This window comes from Plectropomus leopardus, chromosome 8, assembly GCF_008729295.1.
Source record: "Plectropomus leopardus isolate mb chromosome 8, YSFRI_Pleo_2.0, whole genome shotgun sequence".
In the NCBI taxonomy this organism is placed as follows: Eukaryota; Metazoa; Chordata; class Actinopteri; order Perciformes; family Serranidae; genus Plectropomus; species Plectropomus leopardus.
The window spans coordinates 9,110,089-9,131,552 of record NC_056470.1 but is presented as its reverse complement, the minus strand read 5'-3'; the positions used below and the strand labels follow the sequence as shown (position 1 = coordinate 9,131,552).

The 21,464-nt window shown below is 39.1% G+C and overlaps 2 protein-coding genes across 2 annotated transcripts; both read left to right on the top strand.

Annotated features, from left to right (window-relative positions):
* The first annotated feature begins 1,010 nt into the window (after positions 1-1,010).
* Positions 1,011-14,022, top strand: zbtb17 (zinc finger and BTB domain containing 17). Its single transcript, XM_042492517.1, is given in 17 exon segments — positions 1,011-1,205; positions 3,803-4,058; positions 4,219-4,398; positions 5,506-5,661; positions 5,664-5,840; positions 5,963-6,052; positions 6,387-6,664; positions 7,646-7,788; positions 7,885-8,129; positions 8,132-8,184; positions 8,379-8,466; positions 9,701-9,817; positions 9,945-10,065; positions 10,749-10,879; positions 11,017-11,265; positions 11,437-11,526; positions 12,717-14,022. Coding segments are annotated over 16 exon segments (2,757 nt in total). The 5' UTR covers positions 1,011-1,205; positions 3,803-3,853; the 3' UTR covers positions 13,151-14,022.
* A 734-nt stretch (positions 14,023-14,756) lies between these two features.
* ddost (dolichyl-diphosphooligosaccharide--protein glycosyltransferase subunit (non-catalytic)) lies at positions 14,757-20,265 on the top strand. Its single transcript, XM_042491775.1, has 11 exons — positions 14,757-15,008; positions 15,779-15,889; positions 15,988-16,074; positions 16,161-16,264; positions 16,375-16,469; positions 16,981-17,074; positions 17,552-17,700; positions 18,283-18,430; positions 18,520-18,640; positions 19,154-19,260; positions 19,602-20,265. Exons 1-11 carry the CDS (start codon positions 14,774-14,776, stop codon positions 19,749-19,751), a joined length of 1,401 nt encoding a protein of 466 aa, XP_042347709.1. The 5' UTR covers positions 14,757-14,773; the 3' UTR covers positions 19,752-20,265.
* Positions 20,266-21,464: the final 1,199 nt, after the last annotated feature.

The following is a 21,464-nucleotide window of genomic DNA, read 5'->3' as shown; positions in this document are numbered from 1 at the left end:
TATACTATACGCTAATCTGCTCTACTCTACCACACTATAGACTATACTAATACTTATACAACACTATACTAAATAGTAACCTAAAATGCTAGAACAGGCAAAAATAGGAGTAAATTATAATGCACAACTTGAAGGAGCTGATTGGGTTGCATTTCCATGTATGAAATCATAAAATGTTTTTGAAAAGCGAAAAAAGCAAAGTAATTTTACAAACTGTATTTTTGGTTTCTGCTCTAAATTTATGTCACAGAGGGTGCACTGGGGGACAAAACCTCAGTATTTAATCCTGGCTATGTTGCTGTCCAAGTTGTTTTTTTCTTTTTCTTTTTAAGAACAGAACCAGAATGACCACACAGCCTGTTTTCTGCACCAAATATCCACACAAGGATGAAAATAATACAATTATAGACACTGGGTAAGCAATGAACACCACAAGACAAACTACTCTCAGGATCAATATGAAACAGAGCTTTGAGGATATACTGCAAGGTGCTTCTGCTCAGTCTTTTGTGTGTGAGGGCATTTACAGGGCATCTGCTCTGTTTTCATGAGACAAAAATTTCAAAGGGTCTATTCAAGCAAAAATAATTTAAAAGCTTTTGTTATGGGGCTGTAATTAACAATAGGCTGTGGCCTTTGCATTTTGGCATGCTTCTCCTTTTGAATGACCACATTACATAAACATGATTTATGATGTCCTAACTATCACTGAAATGAATGCTTTTTGAATACATTTTAAGAGAACAAAATGTGCTTTGGAAGTGATTCTGCATCATTCCTCTTCAAAGATCTTGCATAATACACATTGGTTTGAGAGATACTACTCAGTAAAGTTCAGTACGCTCCAGTTTTAAATTCAAAATAACGTTTACTTAAAAGCCAAAAAATGTTTTGTGCGGGTTTACCAACCCAGTTCACTAAATGGCTCCAACTTTTCATGTGTGTCGCTGCTGTTTAGCCTACTGCGCCATCACGCGGTCACCATCAGCACAGCACGTCTCAACACTGCGCGTGCTCCTGTGAAACATCCGGCCGGTCCCTATCAATCGATCAGAGAGAGGAAGATGGCGCTGGATGGAGCAAGCGGAGCAGGATCGATCACCGAAAAGCTCGATTGGGTTTGTTTTTCTTAACTGAGTCAAACACTGAATATCACCGCCGGACCCTGCAGACTGAGCCCGGAGTGAAGTAGCGACAACAAACAGGTAATTCAGGAGTTGGTTTCTATGAAAATGGCGCTTCAAATAAACGACATGAGCGAGCTAACCGAGAAAACAACAAGGGATGAAGACAGGCCCGACCGGTCGGTCCGCCATCTTGTCCCTTCACTACATGCATGTCAAGGCACGCTAAATTAATCCCTGATAACAAAGCTGCAAGGATGGAGGAATTGTAATCGATGTATTGCACCGTCAAACCAAGATGTCGAAACTTTTAGAGAAACCAAATTTTCAGTCACACAACACCTCAACCTCAGTTTGAAATGCGGAATTTTATGTGTGGCTGCGTCCCAGACGCGACGCCAGTTTAAGCTAAATTTCGGTGTAATTCTGCCTTGTTTTTCAATTTTTGTTTGTTTTACTTAGCTACCGTTACATTGTATTTAATCGCTGCAACGCATTTCATGATAATGCTAGCGCGGCTACACACCGAGTCATCGTTTTGCGTTGTGACACATAGATTTTGGCTGGTTTAAGTTTTGTCTCGAGTATTTCCTGGTGCTGTCCTGCAGAAAAGGCAGACACCACTGTCATTCACAGCACAAAGTACCCACTTTCTGCAAGTTTAATAAAGTAGGCTGTTGTTTGACTTTAGTATTAACACGACGGAACGACCACTGCTCATATTTAAGTGTTGAATTCATCCTAAAGTGTGTCAGTACAACTCTATCCAGCTAACCATAGGTTTTTAAAAACATGCACAGTTGGAGAAGACTTGGCTAAACACGTTAGTGGTGTTAATCACATGTAAGGGACTGTTGCTTATTTGTAAAAGGGAAGTTAGTGGTTCAAAACGGGGGAGACACTTCAAATCAACACTGGAGAGGGAAATATGTTTTTGATTTGGCTTAGAGGAGTGACATTCAGCTACAAATGTTTATCTTTTGGATTTATTATAAATACTATCAAAACAGGTTTGGGGGTTCTGAGGATATTCTCCAAAATCACACAGTTTATCATAGCCAGAAACTGTAAAATGTGGTAATGTCCAGTCACTCAGGGAATATATAGTGGCTATCTTCAGGGAGGGTCATGATATATTGATTATATTAATTTGCCTTGTTTAACTAGAACTTTTAAAGTTTTCAGATGCACCGGTCCGTTTAAATGGGGAGTAAGAAATGGGGCTACTGTTACACATTTGAGCATCTATATGTCACCATTTTGTTTTTATACAATTCAACAATATTTAAACGAGTAAATAGCAATTATACATCAAGTATTGTGTCAACACACTGTGTGTAAAACAAGGACACAACAGTCTACAATAAAAACACACCCGGGGGACTGGAAGTTGTAATAAAATAGGGGAAAAAAGGAAACATATTTATATATTGTAAAGCTTGCATTGGTGATATGATTATAAGATTTTTGTTTTTGCCATTCAGAAATAGAATAGATGTATTGCCCGATATGAATGAATAGCTCTAAAAAATTCAAATTGTAGTCAAAACAATAAGCAGGTTAATCAAAGAAAACCACAGACATAAACTCCTGTCATATTTAATGTTTCCAAATTATACATTTTAAAGTAGTAATGTTAAGTGAGGTTAAATATGATCAGCAATATATTGTGACAGTTTACTCCACATTTTTTTTAGTATGTGGGCAAGACCAAAATGAATGTGCCAGCATTTCACTTACTTCCCATAAAAGCTACCGTGACATCAAAGATTTTCTTGTGTCTCTGTAAATAATGACACGTTGGATAAAATCCTACAGGGATTTTAAAGGATACCTCTTTAACTTATTAAGTCAAAAATGATTATGCAAGAATAGCCAAACTCTTTCCCAACAAATATCTCCGGCAAATGATGTCCAATATCATGAAACAGAGGGGTGTCCTCTGGACGTTTTTGTTGAAAAATGTGATGGAGTGCCTTATTTTTACTGAGTTTTCATTTTCTAAACTAGTTTTTTCCAAATGTTTCAGTTGCCGTTTCCAGTAAAAACTTTAAAAAGGGAAATAACATTTGTGGGGATGAGATATAAAAACAACGGAAAAGTCCTTTGGTGTGACAAAATTTGGTTGAAAAAATTCAATGAAACTGTTCATTTTTTTGGCTAACAAAGATAGTGTTTTGTGAGAATCATTTATAATTTTAATTATCATTATTTTAGGATGCCTTTAATATCAGGCAAGGGTCTACTGATAAAAAATAGCTCCCCAGCTAACTCGGGTGCATTTACATTAGTTTAAACATGAATTAATGTACATTGTCACTTAAAAAAAAAATCTCGATCATGACAAAAGTTTTACTACTGTGGAATTAAAATTTGTGTTGGCGTTTCATGCATGGCTTTATGAAGGCTGACAGTCTGCATTTTGTTCCACATTACACTCCCATATCTCATACACTGGAGTGATTGCTCTGGTCAGTCCTTTAAATAATTATCAATATTAGATTGGTTTGTTTTGCTCAGGGAGGAACAGTAGTGATGAACAACACTGATTGACTGGTAATGCTTTTTTTAGAAGGCCATGAGTTTCATGTCAGTCTAAAGACAAACACCTCCAGCCAGCTATCAGTTTTTTAAGCCTTTCCTGATGTACCACATGTCACTTCTTGCTTGTTGAATAGACCCTGCGCCTCCCTGCCAGCCTATTCCGCCGTCCTCAGGCCTTCAGGACGATGGAGTTCCCATGGCACAGTGGGAAGGTTCTGGAGCAGCTTAACCGCCAGCGAAAGCAAGGCCTGCTGTGTGACTGCACCTTCGTTGTGGATGGGGTGGACTTCAAGGCCCACAAAGCCGTGCTGGCGGCCTGCAGTGTCTACTTCCGCACCCTCTTTCTGGACCAGAAAGATGTAGTGCACCTTGACATCAGCAACGCAGCAGGTGGGTGTCGTCAGCGTGTGGTCGCAAATTTCTGCGTACTTTTCACATTATGTATTTAATTCATTTTGTCATTTTCATCTTTCTGTGCCCTGGCTTTGCAGTGCACTCCGCCATCACTGCCGTATAACCAGACCTGCTGTATTGCACATTATCGTTGCAGGTTTGGGGCAGGTCCTGGAGTTTATGTACACAGCTAAGCTGAGTTTAAGTCCACAGAATGTAGAAGATGTACTTGCCGTCGCTAACTTTCTGAGGATGCAAGAGGTTGTGAATGCTTGCTCTGCGTACCAGTCAATGGCAAACCCAGCTCCGTCCCTCATATCACTGGATTTTGCCGTTGGTGAGTCCAATCTCCACACAGCTTTGTCGCCTTTTTCAGTGTAGGACTGCAAAAAACAGTTCATGCAAATACGTTTTGTAATGAATATATTAAACCTATTTAAATGTTTTTGTCTGACCCTTTAAATTTATAGTCATTGTCCCCAACAAACCATTCATGTGTGGCCTAAATCTCACAAGTGCAGGTGTAGAAAAGGGCAGAAAAGGTTAACAAGAAAAGTTTAATGCAATAAAAAAAATCGAATGTGTGTCTAGTGTGGTTATTCTGACTTTCACTCCTCATGGCATTAGGTTTTCTTATGTCCATATTGTAAATAACAAGGTATTTCCACTCTCTCTATAGTTAATAGTAGTCATTACAGGAAGCATTCTTCAACTGCATTTAAAAAAAATAAGAAATCAGAGCTGTACTTTTTAAACCAACCTTTAGATATTTTTATCAGTTGACTGTTATGTTGTGCTGATATTAACCTTTCATTAAAAGTAAATAAAAGTATTTCTCTGATAAGGTGATAACGATACAGTTTAATGGATTCCACTTTTTGTGTTGATTAGTCTACTTCTGTATATGCTGAGCTACTAACCTAATCAGATTCAAATTCAACATCTTATTAAGTTCTACATAAAAATAATAATAATAATAATAACTTTTTAAAGGCACCTTTAAAATCACAGTTTACAGAGTGCTTTGACAAGCGAAAAAAAAGTCAACACTAAACACAAAAGTCAACACAAGTGAAACAAAACAAGGGTAGGGCTAAGAAAAAAACCCAATAGGACCTGCAAGATGCAGGTCAGTGTCAGTAAAAAATAATCCAGATGAAAAGACCAAAAACACCAAAAGCAATAAAACCACAAATGAAAGGAAATAAAATTAATAAAACATAAATATAAAAAGTTAAAAAAAAAATAAAAAGACAACATCACATGAGAGCAAGTCTATTAAAAAGGTTTATAAGAAGCAATTTAAAGAAGTCACAAATCCAGACAGCCTTATCTCCTACATTACAGTCCCAGGTATGAAACATAGAGCCTGATGTACAATAATTGTCTACCATGTTCTCTTAACAAATTAAAACATTTCCTTTTTTTTTCCTAACAAACAAAGCAGAAGAAAAACAAGGGGAAGAAGAACAGAAAGAGGAGCTGGAGAGCAAAATGTCAGAAGTAGCAACTCAAGCAGAAGAAAGTCCAAGCACCCCCACAGAAGAGAAGGAGCCCACACAAAATCTGGAAAATTTAAAGGAAGACATCTCCACTGAAACACACAACAGGCTGTTTCTCGGCCCAACCCCGCCAGAACCCACTCAGGCCGAGGCCGACCGCCCAAAACCAGCTCCCTCTCTGCTCAGAAGAAGATATCTGTAAAGAGGGAGGAAGAGAGTGCTGCACAAGATGCTCCTGGATTTCAGGACGACCCCTCTGACGCCGACTACACGCCAAGTGAGTACTGTTGTGTCCATTGGACATTTAAGGTCCACATGATGCATTATGATGTCTTTAACAAGTGTTGATGTTTTTATTTTACCAATAAACAAAAAGATGTTTTTTTTGTTTGTTTACAGAATCACAGTTGAAATCCGCTGGCAGCTCCTCCTACATGAGTTCTCGTGGGAGAAGAATCAGAAAACCTCCTCGACGAAATTTCCCACCTGGTGAGCAGGCTGCACTGGTTTTCTCTGTGGTATCCACCTAAACAAACACTCCTCTCTTCTCTTCTTTCCATTAGGTAGGGAATTTGTTGAGTGTCATCGTACAAAGATGTATTTCAGAAAGAAAAAGTCAAAGAAATCGCTACATTTAAAAATGTTTTAATTGGGACTATTCTAGTGTTTCTTTTGTTTCAGTTCATTCATTCCAGGTATTACAGTTTTAAAAGCGTCTTTTTCTGAAAACTGCAGAGATTTTGCTGTTACACAAATTGCCATTTCCAGTCAAAACTCCAGACAGTTTGTCATTTTCAAGAGTCGTTTTTTGTCGTCCTCGTAGACAATGAGTCAGAGGAAGAGGGCATGTCAAAGACCGAAATTGAAAAAACAGTGGCAGAGCAGGCAGAAGTGGCTGAAGGAAAGGAGGACAACTGTGTGGAGATTGGCGATGGGGAAGCTGATGATGAAGACGACTCTGGAGAGGAAGATGGGGAGGTCAGCGAGCAGGCGGAAGAAGTCGAATCAGGCACCGAGAGAGATGGAAGACAAACTCAGTCGACGTCTATGAGCAGCCGATCTGAATCAAAGCCGTACAGCTCTGTCACGCATGAATGTGAGGTGAGAAATATCAGTCTGAGTGCAGGAGGGAAGTAACCAAGTACAAGTTGTAACTAATGTTTATATTTTGTCAGACTAAATTCAGTTCTTAGTTTATGCATGAGCTGTACAATAACGCTGCTCATCACTGTAGAAAAACAGCCCACAGTACTGAGCTATTTTGCATGGCTTTAAAGCAAATGCATCTGCATCCAACATGAAAAATATTGGTGATCATGGTGCGTATGGTCATGAAAAAAACTGAAAAAGTCATGGAATTTGCAAATTATCATTTCCAGGCCTGTAAAATTTTGAGAAAACTAAATATACCCAAAAAGTTTTGGAAAAGATAAAGACCTAACACATGATGTGTTCAGGGACCTTTGAAAATATGAAAATCCAATGATGATTTCTGTTTTTTTTTTCTTCCCAGTTTCTGGTTGTGATAAATGGTGTAATTATTGGTGATTTTTAAAGGAAACATGCCTTCCAAACCCAAACGCCCACAGGATTGGAAGGCATGTTTTCAAAAAAATCACCAAAAGTTATAAGAGAAAAACAAATCACCAAGTTTTTTTTATTGCCAGAAAATTTTGATGAAAAAAATAGACAAATATGTGCAGTTTGGAAGGCATGTTTTCTTTAAAAATCAGCAGGTAAATAATTACAAAATCTGGCCATTAAAAGTTGTATGCCCCTCCCCTAAAGCCAAAATAAAATTTCAAGTCCCTGCCCAGTGCTTCAAAAAATATTTGACATGCACCACCCCTCTCCCTTCTCATAGATAAAGAACGGTCCCTAAATTATATTAAAACATTCAGTTCTAATCCTCTTCTGAATTCATCAATAAAAAAATAAAAAATAATAGATTTTTTTTTTAAAAAACGATATGGAGTGTAGATGGTCATTTCAGAGAATGTCTCGTGAAAAAGTCGTGGACATTTATTGGTAAAAATGTGTGTGAACCCTGGGTGATCACCTTTCATATTTTTTTCTTTCTAGGACTGTGGGAAGAAATTCACCCACACGGGAAATTTCAAGAGACACATGCGCATTCACACAGGAGAGAAGCCGTTCAGCTGTCGGGATTGCAACAAGGCTTTCTCTGACCCTGCAGCCTGTAAAGCCCATGAGAAAACACACAGGTGAGTTATTTTATCCAGGGACCGTCTGTTTGCAGACACCTGCCTATTGAGCTCTTTCTGGTCATTGTCTTCAATTGCGCTCTTGTTGCCTCCCAGCCCTCTGAAGCCGTACTGCTGCTCGACTTGTGGAAAGAGCTACCGCCAGATCAGCCTGCTCAACCTGCACCGCAAACGGCACACGGGCGAAGCGCGGTACAGCTGCGAAGTGTGCGGCAAGCTCTTCACCACATCTGGCAACCTGAAGCGCCACCAGCTGGTGCACAGCGGAGAGAAGCCGTACCACTGCGACTTCTGTGAAAAGGCCTTCTCTGACCCCACCGCCAAGATGCGGCATCTGGAGACGACGACATGGAGAAGGGCAACAAGTGTCCACATTGCGACAAACGCTTCAACCAGGTATCAACAAATTAAATACAAACATTAATACAGTGATTACAGATTTTCTTCTGACAAATATTGTAATGTCTTTAACTGTAGAAAACAGGAGTTTGGTCACCACATATACTTGTAATTACTATATACTGGCGATATGTTACTGAGCATATTACATTGAGTGTATTAACTTGTTACCTGATTTTTTGTTTCTTTAGCCAGGAAATCTGAAGGCTCACCTAAAAATCCACATCACAGATGGGCCTCTCAAGTGCAAGGAATGTGGCAAACAGTTTACTACCTCAGGTAAGACGACTGTCCGGATTATTTTATTCTTGAATTGTATTTGTATTTTTTTTATATGCTGATCTTAACTGGTGAGAAATTTGCTGAGGTTGAGGTTTTCTGATACAAATGAAAGAATCTCAGCAAAGTTTCTCAGCAAAATAAAATTTGAACTCTATCAAATGGAAAGATTTGCTGCTTTTCTCTCTTAAAAAAAAAAAGATTGTAAATTGCACATCTTTGGGTTTGGGACTGTTATTGGACAGTTGAATAAATGATTAAAACAAACATTAACATCCTACTGTTGTCACTTGATTACTGTTATTAAAATGCTGCTGGTAGTGTGGCTACACTTCACTGCTCATACAAACTCACCTGGAACATACATGGAGCTCCAATTTTATCGACTGATCCTTGGAAAAAATAAGCTACTGTAAAATAGAGGTATCAGTCCTTCTCTATCATGGCATACAAATTCCATTGCTTATTATTTTAGATATCTAAATTATGTTTAGATTTTTAATACTCAAATTAAGTTAGCTGTAAGGAGAATGCCAGGGAGGTAAAAGTTTCTGGTTAGCTGGATTATTATCAAGAGAAATGGCCATCACTTATGACACTGCACTTACTGTTGGCTATATTGTATGTAATATCCAGTAAATGTCACAATATAAACTTGTTTTTTCTATTTAAAAAATAAAAACAGGTAAGATAGGAAGTACTCAATCATTTTTAATTGAGTCTCCAGTCTGATTTCAAGTGCATAGCTAATAGGTCTGTAGTTTTTTTTTTTATATGATGCAACAGAAGTGCATGTTTTAAGGAATGCAATTTGGACAGAGAGCATCTGATGCAATGGTCCAATGCTCGCTTGCTGTGAGGAAATGATGACACATTTGCAAAAACATGAATAAAAAAATAATGCACATTTGAATAGTATATCCAGCTTTCGATTTGTAATTTAAAAAAAATATGTTTCCAATTTATACTAGACTTCCAAAATTTGTTCCATCAGCCCTACAGTACCATGACCTCCTGATATCTGATTGAGGTATTTAAATGTCATTTCAACCATTAAAAAAATGTAAAGTACACAGTGACAGTTTTGACTATTTTATCTAAAGTTAACACAGTTCCAGCTGCTTTTAGTTTGTCTGAATGTTATCTAAAGGAAGTTGACTATAGTTGTCTTTGTCTTTATAGTTGGCTTTGAGACATTTAACCTAACCTCTGAATCATGGTATCTACTTTTCAGGAAACCTGAAGAGACACCTGCGAGTCCACAGTGGGGAGAAACCGTACGTCTGTATGCACTGCAAAAGAGCTTTCAGTGACCCTGGAGCTCTGCAGCGGCATGAACGCATCCACACAGGTACTCCCGTGACATTCAGACAGTCTGTGGAATGTGAAAGCAAAAAAAATCTCATTTTTCAAGCTGAAACCCCAAATGAGTATTATATCCATCCCACCATGCTGAGACTGTATCTCATGTTCTGCAGGGGAGAAGCCGTGTGTCTGTCTAATCTGTGGCAAGGCCTTCACCCAGGCCAGCTCACTCATCGCTCATGTCCGCCAGCACACTGGAGAGAAGCCATATGTGTGCGATCGCTGTGGCAAAAGGTCAGCAAGCAAATAGATCAGTTCTGTTACAGTAAGCTCATTGTTTAAATTCACTCATATTCTGAATATATCCAATATATGTAAAGAGAGAGCAGAGAACACTAAGTATTTGTTTAAAGTTTAATCTTACATAGGAAATAGTGGAAATCACAGAAGATGTTGCAGGTGTGTTGTCTAGTACCCAAAGCGTCACTGTTTAACACATGAAGAATGTGACTTGACATTGAAAAAGACGTCCTTTGGATAGCAGCATGTGTTGCTCCAAAACCTGTATGTATTTTTCAGCATTCATGATGCCTTCACAGACACAAATTACCCATAATGCCATGGGCACAGAGACACCCTCATACCGTAACAGATGCTGACTTTTGAATTTTGAGCTGGTAAAAATGTGGATGGTCCTTTTCCACTTTAGCCCAGAGGACACAATGTCCATGATTTTAATTATTTAAAATGTGGACTCGTCAGACCACAGCACACCTTTTCATTTTGTGTCAGTCCACCCCAGAGAAGCCTGGGCTTCTCTAATAATAATAATGATAATATACTGCCATGAAAGTCTTAACAGTAACTGCAGCTCGATTTATGTGAGAAAAGTTGTTTGTTTTCTTTTGCAAAAGGCAGGGTATATACAGGAAGTAAGATGAATGATGCATTTTTTTCTCTCATCTCTCTCTGGACAGGTTTGTGCAGTCCAGTCAGCTGGCCAATCACATCCGACATCACGACAATGTCCGGCCACACAAGTGTCAAATGTGCAACAAGGCATTTGTTAATGTGGGGGACCTGTCAAAGCACATTATCATTCACACAGGTAAGGACAAAATTTTATATATTTATAATATTCAAATAATTATGGGACTGGAGGACATATGGAGACAGCCTCTCTCTCTTTTACCTTTTCACCCTTATGTCTTCAGCTGATTTCTTTTCTCCGTCCTGCTCTCTCAGGGGAGAAACCTTTCCTGTGTGATAAATGTGGCAGAGGGTTCAACCGAGTGGACAATCTGCGCTCCCACGTCAAGACCGTCCACCACGGCAAGGCCGGCATGAAGCGGCTGGTGCTAGACGAGGGAGCTGATGGGTGCGCAGGGGCGTCCACCTCTGACAGCGAGATAAACATAGTCACAGTCACCACAGAGGACATTGTCACCCTGGCAACTGAGGCCCTGGCAGCAAGTGCTGTGGCTCAGCTGACAGGTCAGATAGCATCTTAATGCCAAGTTCAGTTGTGTTACGGGGGAATATTAATGTTCTTGACTTGGAGCTGTACAGTTGCTGCAAATATCACTCTGAACTTCTGCAGAAGAAGCATGAAGGCTTCGACAATGATGATTGTTTCTTAACTTTGTGTCATGTTTGTGTTTGCAGTAGTTCCAGTGGCTGCTTCAGTGTCTGCAGATGAGACGGAGGCTTTAAAAGCTGAAATTACTAAGGCAGTAGAGAAAGTGCAAGAAGCAGGTAATAATACAAGGAAATGACTATACAGTATGCACTCAAACATCTATGTTTGATTTAGGGATATCCCAACCACGTTTTTTTGCCCCATATTCTGATTAGAGTCCTTTAATATTGAGTATCTGCTGATACCAAGTCAGATCAGATGCTTGTATTTTCCTAAATAAAACAGCTGCACAGTACACACTTTAAGAAGGCGTACTTAAAGTTATATCTTTTTGTCCCCCTTGGCTGTCTCAAGGGAATATCTGTTTCTTTAAGAGATAACCCTCCACTGTTTGTTGCTTCGGTGCAGCCTTGCCTGAGTTACCAGAATTAACTGTGTTTCTCTGAGTGTTTATTTTTGATTTAATGTTTTGCGCAGATAACGCCTTGTTAATAAATGAGCCATGTTGGCTTTTTGCTCGCAGAGCTTTCATTGCACTTGGAATGTTTGGGTGTTGTTGCAAGATTTGCACGGCTCTCAGCCGGAGAGCTGAAGAGTTGACAAAGGCTTCCCTCTGTGTTGCTGTTTGTTAAAGTAAAAACACCTGTGTGGCAACTTACACACAACAAAGGATCAGATCAAAATAGCCAATCCTGATCGGTCAAAAAAGCCCAGTTCCAATCTTAGAGATTGGATAAGGACATCCCTAGTTTGAAGATATGAGAGCTTAATCAAACCCCACAAACAATGAGGTCAGGAATGGCACTTTTAACAGGATGTAAGACATGAGTTGGGAAAAACAAAAAGACTAAAACAAAAACAAACAAAAGAAACTAATGCTAAAATGTGTTGTGTTGATGGCCATGCCAAATGTATCATTTTAGATGTATAACTTTGTGTGGACAGAAGTGTTTAATGTGTGTTTTTAAATGTGGACCCCAGGATTATTAGCTGTGTTTTTGAGCACAGCAAATGGGGATCCTAACAAATAAACACATACACACAGGCCCAAATAATCACATGCGCACACACACATGCACGATAATGTATGGAGAGATGTCAGAATCCTGCCCCACAGGATGGTGCCAAAAGGAGTTGGGCGATTGGTGTTTTGCTCAAAACTGCTGAGTTAAGTTTCAGTCTAAACGAGATCGCTAAAAGACACAGAGGTTGTTTGACCCTCCAGGTGGAAATTAACTTTGCAGGTACCACATTATGAAAAATAGAAATGGCTTAATTTGTTTGTCAACTCCTTATGTGTTTGCAGACCCCAATACCCAGATCTTGTACGCCTGTGATTCGTGTGGTGATAAATTCCTGGACGCCAGCTCCCTGGCCCAGCACGTACGCATCCACACAGCTCAGGCCTTGGTCATGTTCCAGGCAGACTCCGACTTCTACCAATACACCACAGCCACCACTGCTGAGGGGGATCCCGCCACAACATGGCAACCCACAGCCGAACAAGTCATCCAAGAGGGAGAGCTGATTTTCCGCACCCAGGGTGGAGAGGAGGAGGCAGAGGGAGGGATGGTGGGCGAGACACATCGAGAACAAGAAGGGACAGGAGGGGCGATCGATGAGGAGGGGAAGGAAGACGGGTTGAACCCCACGCTGAGCTCCGCACAGAGGGAAAAGATGAAGCTGCAGCAGAGAGAGGGGGAAAAAATTGAGGAGATGGATTGTGACAGTCAGGCATAGTGGGGGAGATTTGTGAGAGTGTGTGAAATATTGGTATAAATCTAATTTATACAGAAGGAAATATAAGAAATGAAATGGGTTGAAGCCTCAGTTTAAACATGCCATGTTAAAAATAAATCTAAACTGGATTTATAACATACAACACTTTTTTGTATTAGAATTTATAGTTGGATTTTTTTTTTGCAGAACTAATTCCAGGAAACGAGGTGTGATTCAGTGATTTGGTAAATATTGTTCTTCCAGAGATTGTTATCCTTCTTTGTATAGTTTGTTTATTTTAAGACTAAAATGCAGGATGATTTAATGCCCTTTGTATTTAGATCACAACTCTGTCTTACCTATATTCACCTACAGAAAAAGTTCTGTCTTATTTTTCCATTTCACTCAGAAGATAAAAATTCAAACTATTTTATTGTACTTGGTTGTAAGTATTTTCATAAAAATCACGTCTTGAAAATGTTATTTACATGACCCTGAGGGGTACTAATTGAGAGGTAATCATCATCTCCACCTTTTTGATCACCAATGGGATCGTGTATTCAAGTACTGGCAAACATGTAAATGATTTGCATGTATAATAGTTGTATATATTTGTTATTTGTCCTCTAAAAAAGTCTTAATACCTCTGATAAATGATAAAAGAAATGTGTGGTGATGACAACCTGGTTAACAATTCCAATTTTCACATTTTCACTTTTTTTTCTAGTATTGCAGTAAACTGTATTGCAGTAAGATTGTTCCCTGCCACCAGTGGTTTTATGTCATTATTTTGTCTGTTTAGATTAACAGCAAGATACCCCATTAGATATCAGTAATATTGCATAGACTTACTGACAAACATCATCTCATCAATAAAGAATTATCACACAGTTTGACCAGCCTTGCCTTGAGCTGTTATTTATTTATGTATTTATTTATTTTAAAAATGTGGTGTTACTTGTTTCCTTTAGGTTTGCATTACTCTCAGATTATCTATATTATGGAAGAGTCTCATATATGTAAAGCTGAAAAAATAATGGTGTGTTTTCTTTAGAAGTTCAAAATTACTCCATTTATCATAATCAGAAACCTTGGAACATAGTTATTTATGGTTGAGGGTGGGTAATGCATTTCCCTCAGTCACTCAGGGAGGACTGAGGAAAATATAAGTTAGGTCATGATATTAAAAAAAAAAAAAACACACACACACAAAAAAAATCAACCAAGCAAACAGAAAAACGAACAAACAAAAAAAACTAAGTCTCAACCCAGCCACCCCCTGCTCTGTTAAATATAGTACAATCTCTAACTAGTTTAACACATATATTGCATTTAAATTGTTTTCTGACAAATTACTGACAAACGCTGCATCTCTTTATATATTCACGAAACGTTTATACTTTAAATGACCGTGCACTGCACCTCAACCGTAGACTGTATGATAAAATCTTGGAAATATTTATCGTGGTTAATTCAATAAATATCAAAGACTTGGCTTCTTCCGTGTTTGTCAGCCTTATAATAAAGCTTCCGCCCGATTGGTGGAGCGGCAGTCAGGGACGACGCGTTCCTCTCTGTGATTGGCTGGATCTCGGGGTCAAAGTTAAATCGACAACTAACGCTGACGTCGACTTCTGCAGCAAAATGGCGTCGTTGACAGCAGTCATGCACAAGAACCGGTCCGGTTCTTTATTATCCCCCCAAAAACAGACCGGAATGACGACCCAGAGGAGGTTCAGACTTTTTGACAACAATGTGCTTTTACTTGTGTCGTTAGCCTCGATGTTGCAGTGTGCTCTGGCTGACGGTAAAACGTTGGTGCTGCTGGACAACCTCAACATCAGAGACACCCATTCAATCTTCTTCCGCAGTCTGGCAGGTCAGTACGAATTTTGGTTTTAATGCATAAATACTCTCCTTTATACTGTTAATGACCACCCTGTAGTGCTAACGGGTCTCCGGCAGGGAATATGTCGTTAGAGCCTCTCGGACTCGAGATGGTAGACTGAAGCTTCATGCAGCTCAGCCGGGCTGCTAGCATAAGGCTAACTTTAGCTGTATTATAGTATCCGTGTCTCGCCAAACTTCATTCAAAGCGCACGTAATTTAATGCATTTTCAACTAATTAGTGGTTGTGCGCATGCTTAGTGTTTTTAACTTGCACTGCATTGAGTTCACACGGGACCATTCCTCACTTCGGCATACTTCTTTCACATCATATAATTGATCATTTAATGCAAACATTACAAGGTATAATCAGTTTAGCAGTCATCAAATGAATATTCAGGTATGCAATTGCAATCGAGAATACTTTAGTACACCTTGATTTGAATATGCATAATGTTTAAAAAGGGTGTTAATATGTCATTTTGAATTAACTTATAAGTTGCGTGCTAATATACTGTAAACCACTCACCTTCCCAATTGGGCAGTGTAATTAACCATTTGTATGAATTTGTACTGTACATAGGAAGTCAAGCAGAATAAATACACAGGTATTACACAATTTATTATCTATGATGTCAGGTAGTTATGTTATATATTCCCAGTCCTTTGGAAATGCAGTGCACTGCCACTTTGTTCAAGTTACCGCAAACATGCGTGACAAGTGCATCGAGGTTTCACTGATAATGCATCTCTCCTTTTCAGATCGTGGCTTTGACATTACATTCAAGACAGCTGATGATCCCTCTCTGTCGCTGATCAAATATGGCCAGTTCCTGTATGACCACTTAATCATCTTCTCACCATCAGTTGAGGGTAAGTTTCACACTCTTAACTCAAAATCAGCAGTTCAGTGGCTTGTTTTTTCCCCTTGTTGAAACGATTGCTAAAATGAATTTCTTCCTCATCTGCAGACTTTGGAGGAAATATAAATGTGGAGACTATTACATCTTTCATTGATGGTGGAGGCAATGTCCTGGTTGCTGCCAGCTCAGATATTGGTCAGTTAATTTCAAGCAGCTTTTCTTTAACGTTATATAAAACACCGTCATCTTGTACATATTAATGCTCTTCTCCTGCTCCACAGGCGACCCTCTGAGGGAGCTGGGCAGTGAGTGTGGCATCGAGTTTGATGAAGAAAAGACTGCTGTCATTGACCATCACAACTACGATGTGTCTGACCCTGGAGAGGTAAACAGAATGCTGTTCAGAGAGCAGGCACGACCACTTTACTTCCAAAATCTTGTTTTTAAAACTGAAACTCCATGTAGTTATTTACATGTGATCCCTCTCATCTCCAGCACACCCTGATCGTTGCTGATCCAGAGAACCTGATGAAAGCTGCAACTATTGTCGGCAAACCAACCAATAAACCTGTTTTATTCAAGGGTGTTGGGTAAGTACAACTTAACACCCTCTAAATTTTAACAGTTAAGATTTTTAATGTATTACACTTAGCACCAAATTACCATGATACCTTGAATCTGGGAGGTAGCTGAGATCTGATTTTAATAAATAACGACCTAAGATTCATTGATTACAATTTTATTTTGTCTTTGTTTCAAAGTACATTACGCAGTTTTGCACTCTAATATTCACTATGTTGACACATTTTATATTCCAAAGCAGTAGAAAAGATATTCACTCACTGTTTTACTTGTTTAAAATTAAATTAAACTGATGACTATAACATATAGGACTACTTTATTCCTCTGAGAAGCACCTCCCTAGGCTAACATTTCACTTAATCTTCACTGTCTGTACTTGCTTTAGCAGAGGCTTTTGAAGAAAGAGACAATATTTGATGTTGCACCAGTTTAGTAATGTTCAAATATTAGCAGTCGCATTACTCACTGCAAATGTAAGCTATATGAAGTCTAACTGCAATGCCCTCTCCCCCCTTGCAGAATGGTGGCAGACCCAGAGAACCCTCTTGTCCTGGACATCCTTACCGGCTCGTCCACTTCCTACTCCTTTTTCCCTGACAGACCCATCTCTCAGGTAAGATCTCTGAACATAACAGCGACGTCAGATAATTAATTCACAAATAAGTTTATTCATGAGGATTCTCGTATGTCCTGATCTGCTTTAGAAGCAGCTTATTTGCCAAAGCTTTGTCATTTCCCCGCAAGATAGACAGGAGGGAATGTGATCACTGGAGGCCTGAAAGGAAATAGTGCTGCATTTTCTTAATCTCTGACTAAGCTTTGGCGATTCAAGTGTTTCTGTAGATATCCTACTGCGGCCCTAAAGTGCAAAACACAATGACAAATCGCAAAACACAACCGCAAACAAGAAAACGCAACATTAACTTATTTGCGGTTGTGTTTTCTGAATTGCAGTTGTTTTGTGATTTGTCATTGTGTTTTACACTTCAGGGCTGCTGTAATATTCAGTATATAGCCTTATATTCTCTGGACTAGAAATGAACATCATCTTCCTTTTGTTTCTGACGAAATATATCTTTCATCTCTCCAGTACCCCCATGCTGTTGGCAAGAACACGCTGCTGATCGCCGGCCTTCAGGCCAGAAACAACGCCAGAGTGGTTTTCAGCGGCTCCCTGGACTTTTTCAGTGATGCCTTCTTCAACTCTGCTGTGCAGAAGGCCACACCTGGCTCCCAGAGGTATTCTTCACTGTTCATCACATCCCTCCTGTTTTTTCTCTTTGTGTGTGTGTGTGTGTGTGTGTGTGTGTGTGTGTGTGTGTTTCCATGTAAACAGATGTTTGCTTACTACTCAACCATGTTTGATGAATGCAGAAGTCCATCCAAAGCCTTGAGATGCTTACAGTAAAATGTTTTAAAGCCCCTGAAGTTTACCTTAAATCTGCAGCTCTGTACATCGTAAAACAATTTTCTCTGATGAGAAATGTCCCCGGTTGTGCATACTTTGCTGTTTTTTTAACTCATCAAGCTAATTTGTTGAAGAAAAGTAGTCGTACACTATAAATATGTATTAGGGTATTACATTTAAGACCTGTGTAGTGTGTTAATCTGCAACGACTGTTGAGTACGTAATAGTGCGCTCATGGCTGATATGGAGGATATGGCAAAAATGTTTTTATTCAAAGGTCAGCTCTGGCAGTTGATATTATTTGCTAATTAGCAATATTTAGAAATCTCTAAATTTTCATGAAAAAGTCAGTATTATCCGGTTTTCAGTCTCCTGTGATTAAGTGTTCCTTTTCTTGTGGTGGTCTTTGTCAGGCACGAGCAGACAGGAAACATGGAGCTGGCCGAGGCTCTGTCCCGCTGGGTGTTCAAGGAGGCCGGAGTCCTCAGGGTGGGAGCCGTTACCCATCATCCTGTTGGAGAGACCACTCCCCCTGCAGCATACACAATCACCGACCTTGTGGTGGGTTTAAAATTTCAGCGACTTATGTGCACAGTCATAACCCTGAAGATGTTACATGTGTGTAAATCTGTGTAAACTTTCCGCTGCAGGAGTACAGCATTGTCATCGAGATGCTGTCCGAAGGCCGCTGGGTTCCCTTCGACGGAGATGATATCCAGCTCGAGTTTGTGAGGATCGATCCCTTCATCAGGACTTATCTGAAGAAAAATGGTATGATGCTGAGAACATAAACTTTACTCAAATGTATTGCTTCCTTGTGATTTTGGGGGTTTGAGCTGTAAACACTTATGCAGCCACAAGATGTATCTGCTATCAGGGTTCCTACAGCGTTACAAAGGTGGGATTTAAGACCTTTTTTTAAGCTGCTCGGAATTAAATGAAAGACCAAAGACCAAATTTACAGTCACCAAAATTAAAGGAAAAAGATTAGGGAAAATTTTCCCAAATTTAAAACATTGCTTTTTCATTACGTTACTGAAAGAGGCATTCTGTGTTTATTTATTTTTTTGCATTTTTGAGATTTTTTATGATGAAACGCCAGAAAAACAATTGCTAAAAATCTTACTTTCCATGTCTTATCATTTTTAAGACTTTTGAATGATTGATTGAGGTATTTTAAAACCAATTAAGGACTTTTTTACATTAATGGATCCAATGCCTCTTAAGTCTTTTGAAGGATCCAAGGGAACCCTGACTATTAATGCTGTGTTTGCTTTCTTCAAGGAGGTAAATATAGCGTCCAGTTCAAGCTGCCTGATGTGTACGGAGTCTTCCAGTTCAAGGTGGACTACAACCGACTGGGATACACACATCTCTACTCCTCCACTCAGGCAAGTTCATGAGAAGCTTTACTTCACTTGGGCATACCCTAATCAAAATACTGTAGTAGCATTGCTGTATGGAAATGGCCATGCATTGAAAATTACAGTGTCAAATGGATAGAAACACCATAGAAATTTAATCATTTACCTGTTTTTAATTTCTGGAAATAGATGTAAAACATATATCCAATGAGGTATTCTAGGGAACACCAGTAGGACAATCTCCAAAAACCTTGTTTTATTATTATAAGTGTATTTTCTGAGTACTGTGGTTTGTAAGAGGTTCAAATTACTTATAATGCATTTAACAACCATGCTTCAACTTCTACTATTTTCTGTCTTCATCACAGGTATCAGTGCGTCCCCTGCAGCACACTCAGTACGAGCGCTTCATCCCCTCAGCCTACCCATACTATGCCAGCTGCTTCTCCATGATGGCTGGACTCTTTGTCTTCAGCATCGTCTTCCTGCACATGAAAGAAAAGGAGAAGTCAGACTAATACAGAGAGCAAACTGTGAAGGGATAACAAGATTACAGAATTAAACTTGTGGTGTGAAGAGCTGAAATTGAATGTCTTGATGGCTTGTATCTTCACACAGGGACTTGGACTGCAGTCCTCTGTAAAAAAAAATACAGTTTCTTTTCGGTTCTTGGGTCATTCAGCTAATCAGGAGCTGAAGGCCAAACGGGATGACTGTAAAGCAGTGGTTTGGGATGTTTTTGTGGTTTTTTTTTGGTTGTACTCTGAAATCACTCAATGGCCTGTAAATGTCCTGAAGTCAGTCAGCGTTTGTATGAAGTTGCTTTACATTTGATAAAATGATCTTCTAAGTAGAGCACTTGCCCTGGAACTTGAGATAAGTCCATATTAAAATTTGACCCACATTTTCTCAGTCAGGAAAGTTTATTGTGGTAACAACATGCACTGAATATGCCAACTGTTGATTTGTTTTTTAAAAGACTGTTTCCAAAAAAAGTTGGAGTCATCTTAACAATAAAATATTGACATTCCACTCGGGATAAATTCCTGTTTTTTTTTTTTCTGTGAAATGACATAATTGTATTCTGGGTTTTCCGTAATACACTGAAAGCTGTCTCCTGGACCTTATACCACGATGTGGTATTTTACTTAATAATGCCACATGCTTTGGCTGACAAACAGAATTTTTGTAGCGATGTACAGAGTTGGTATAGAGAATATTGGTGACAATCATGTCAGTGTGCGCTGTCCTACAAATTGCTTCTATGGGGACAGCAAAGTTTCCTAAACTAAATTTAGTTAAAAAATACAGTCATCTAAGGGACTGTTCCTTATAGGGGACAGCACTTCAGACCATTTAAGCACTGAGTAGAGCATTATGTTTTTTGATTTGGCTTAGGGAAAGGACATTGAGCTCTAAACAGCCATGTTTTGTATTTATTTTAGGGCTTTCAAATGATTCATTGTTAAAATTGTGATTAATTGCATAATTTCAATTGTTTACTTTGATGAATTGCTTTTTTTAATCCCATTTTCAGTTCAAGTCCATATTGGCAGGTCAAAGCAATTCTTTCCAGATGGTCTTGAGTAGGAACCAAATGGCAGCAAAAAAACTGCATGGGATTAGCAGAATGTGGGCATGTCTGTAAAGGGGAGACTCACGGGTATCATAGAACCCATTTTCATTCAGATGTCTTGAGGTCAGAGTTCAAGAGACTCCTGTGAAGTGGCCATGCCATATGCCGTATATGATACCAGTATCATCACTCCAGCTTTAAAACTCAATCCAGTACAACCTCTTAAAGACAGATGTTCAGGGACGATTCATGCACCAAGAAAAATAACGTTATGAACGGACCTTAATCACATCGAGATTAACGCATTAATGCTGACAGCCCTAATTTATTTTAAATCTTCTCAGAGCCCCAAAGCCTGCAAGTAGATGTAAAGGTCATGTTTTCATTAAACATTTCCAATATCACACATTTTTTTATAACCACAAACTGTAAAATATGAGTAAGGGGAGATTCAAGGGAGAATTATTGTAGCTCCAGGTGGGGTCATTATGTAAAAACAAAACAAACAAACAAGCCAAAACAAAAACAACAAAACTGGAGTCACATCCCACACGCCCCCTACTCTGATCAATACTGCACAGTGCCTAAATGTGCAGCAGTTTCGCGTGGAACAAAACGTGCATATTTTATCCTATTGGATATGACTTAACCTGAC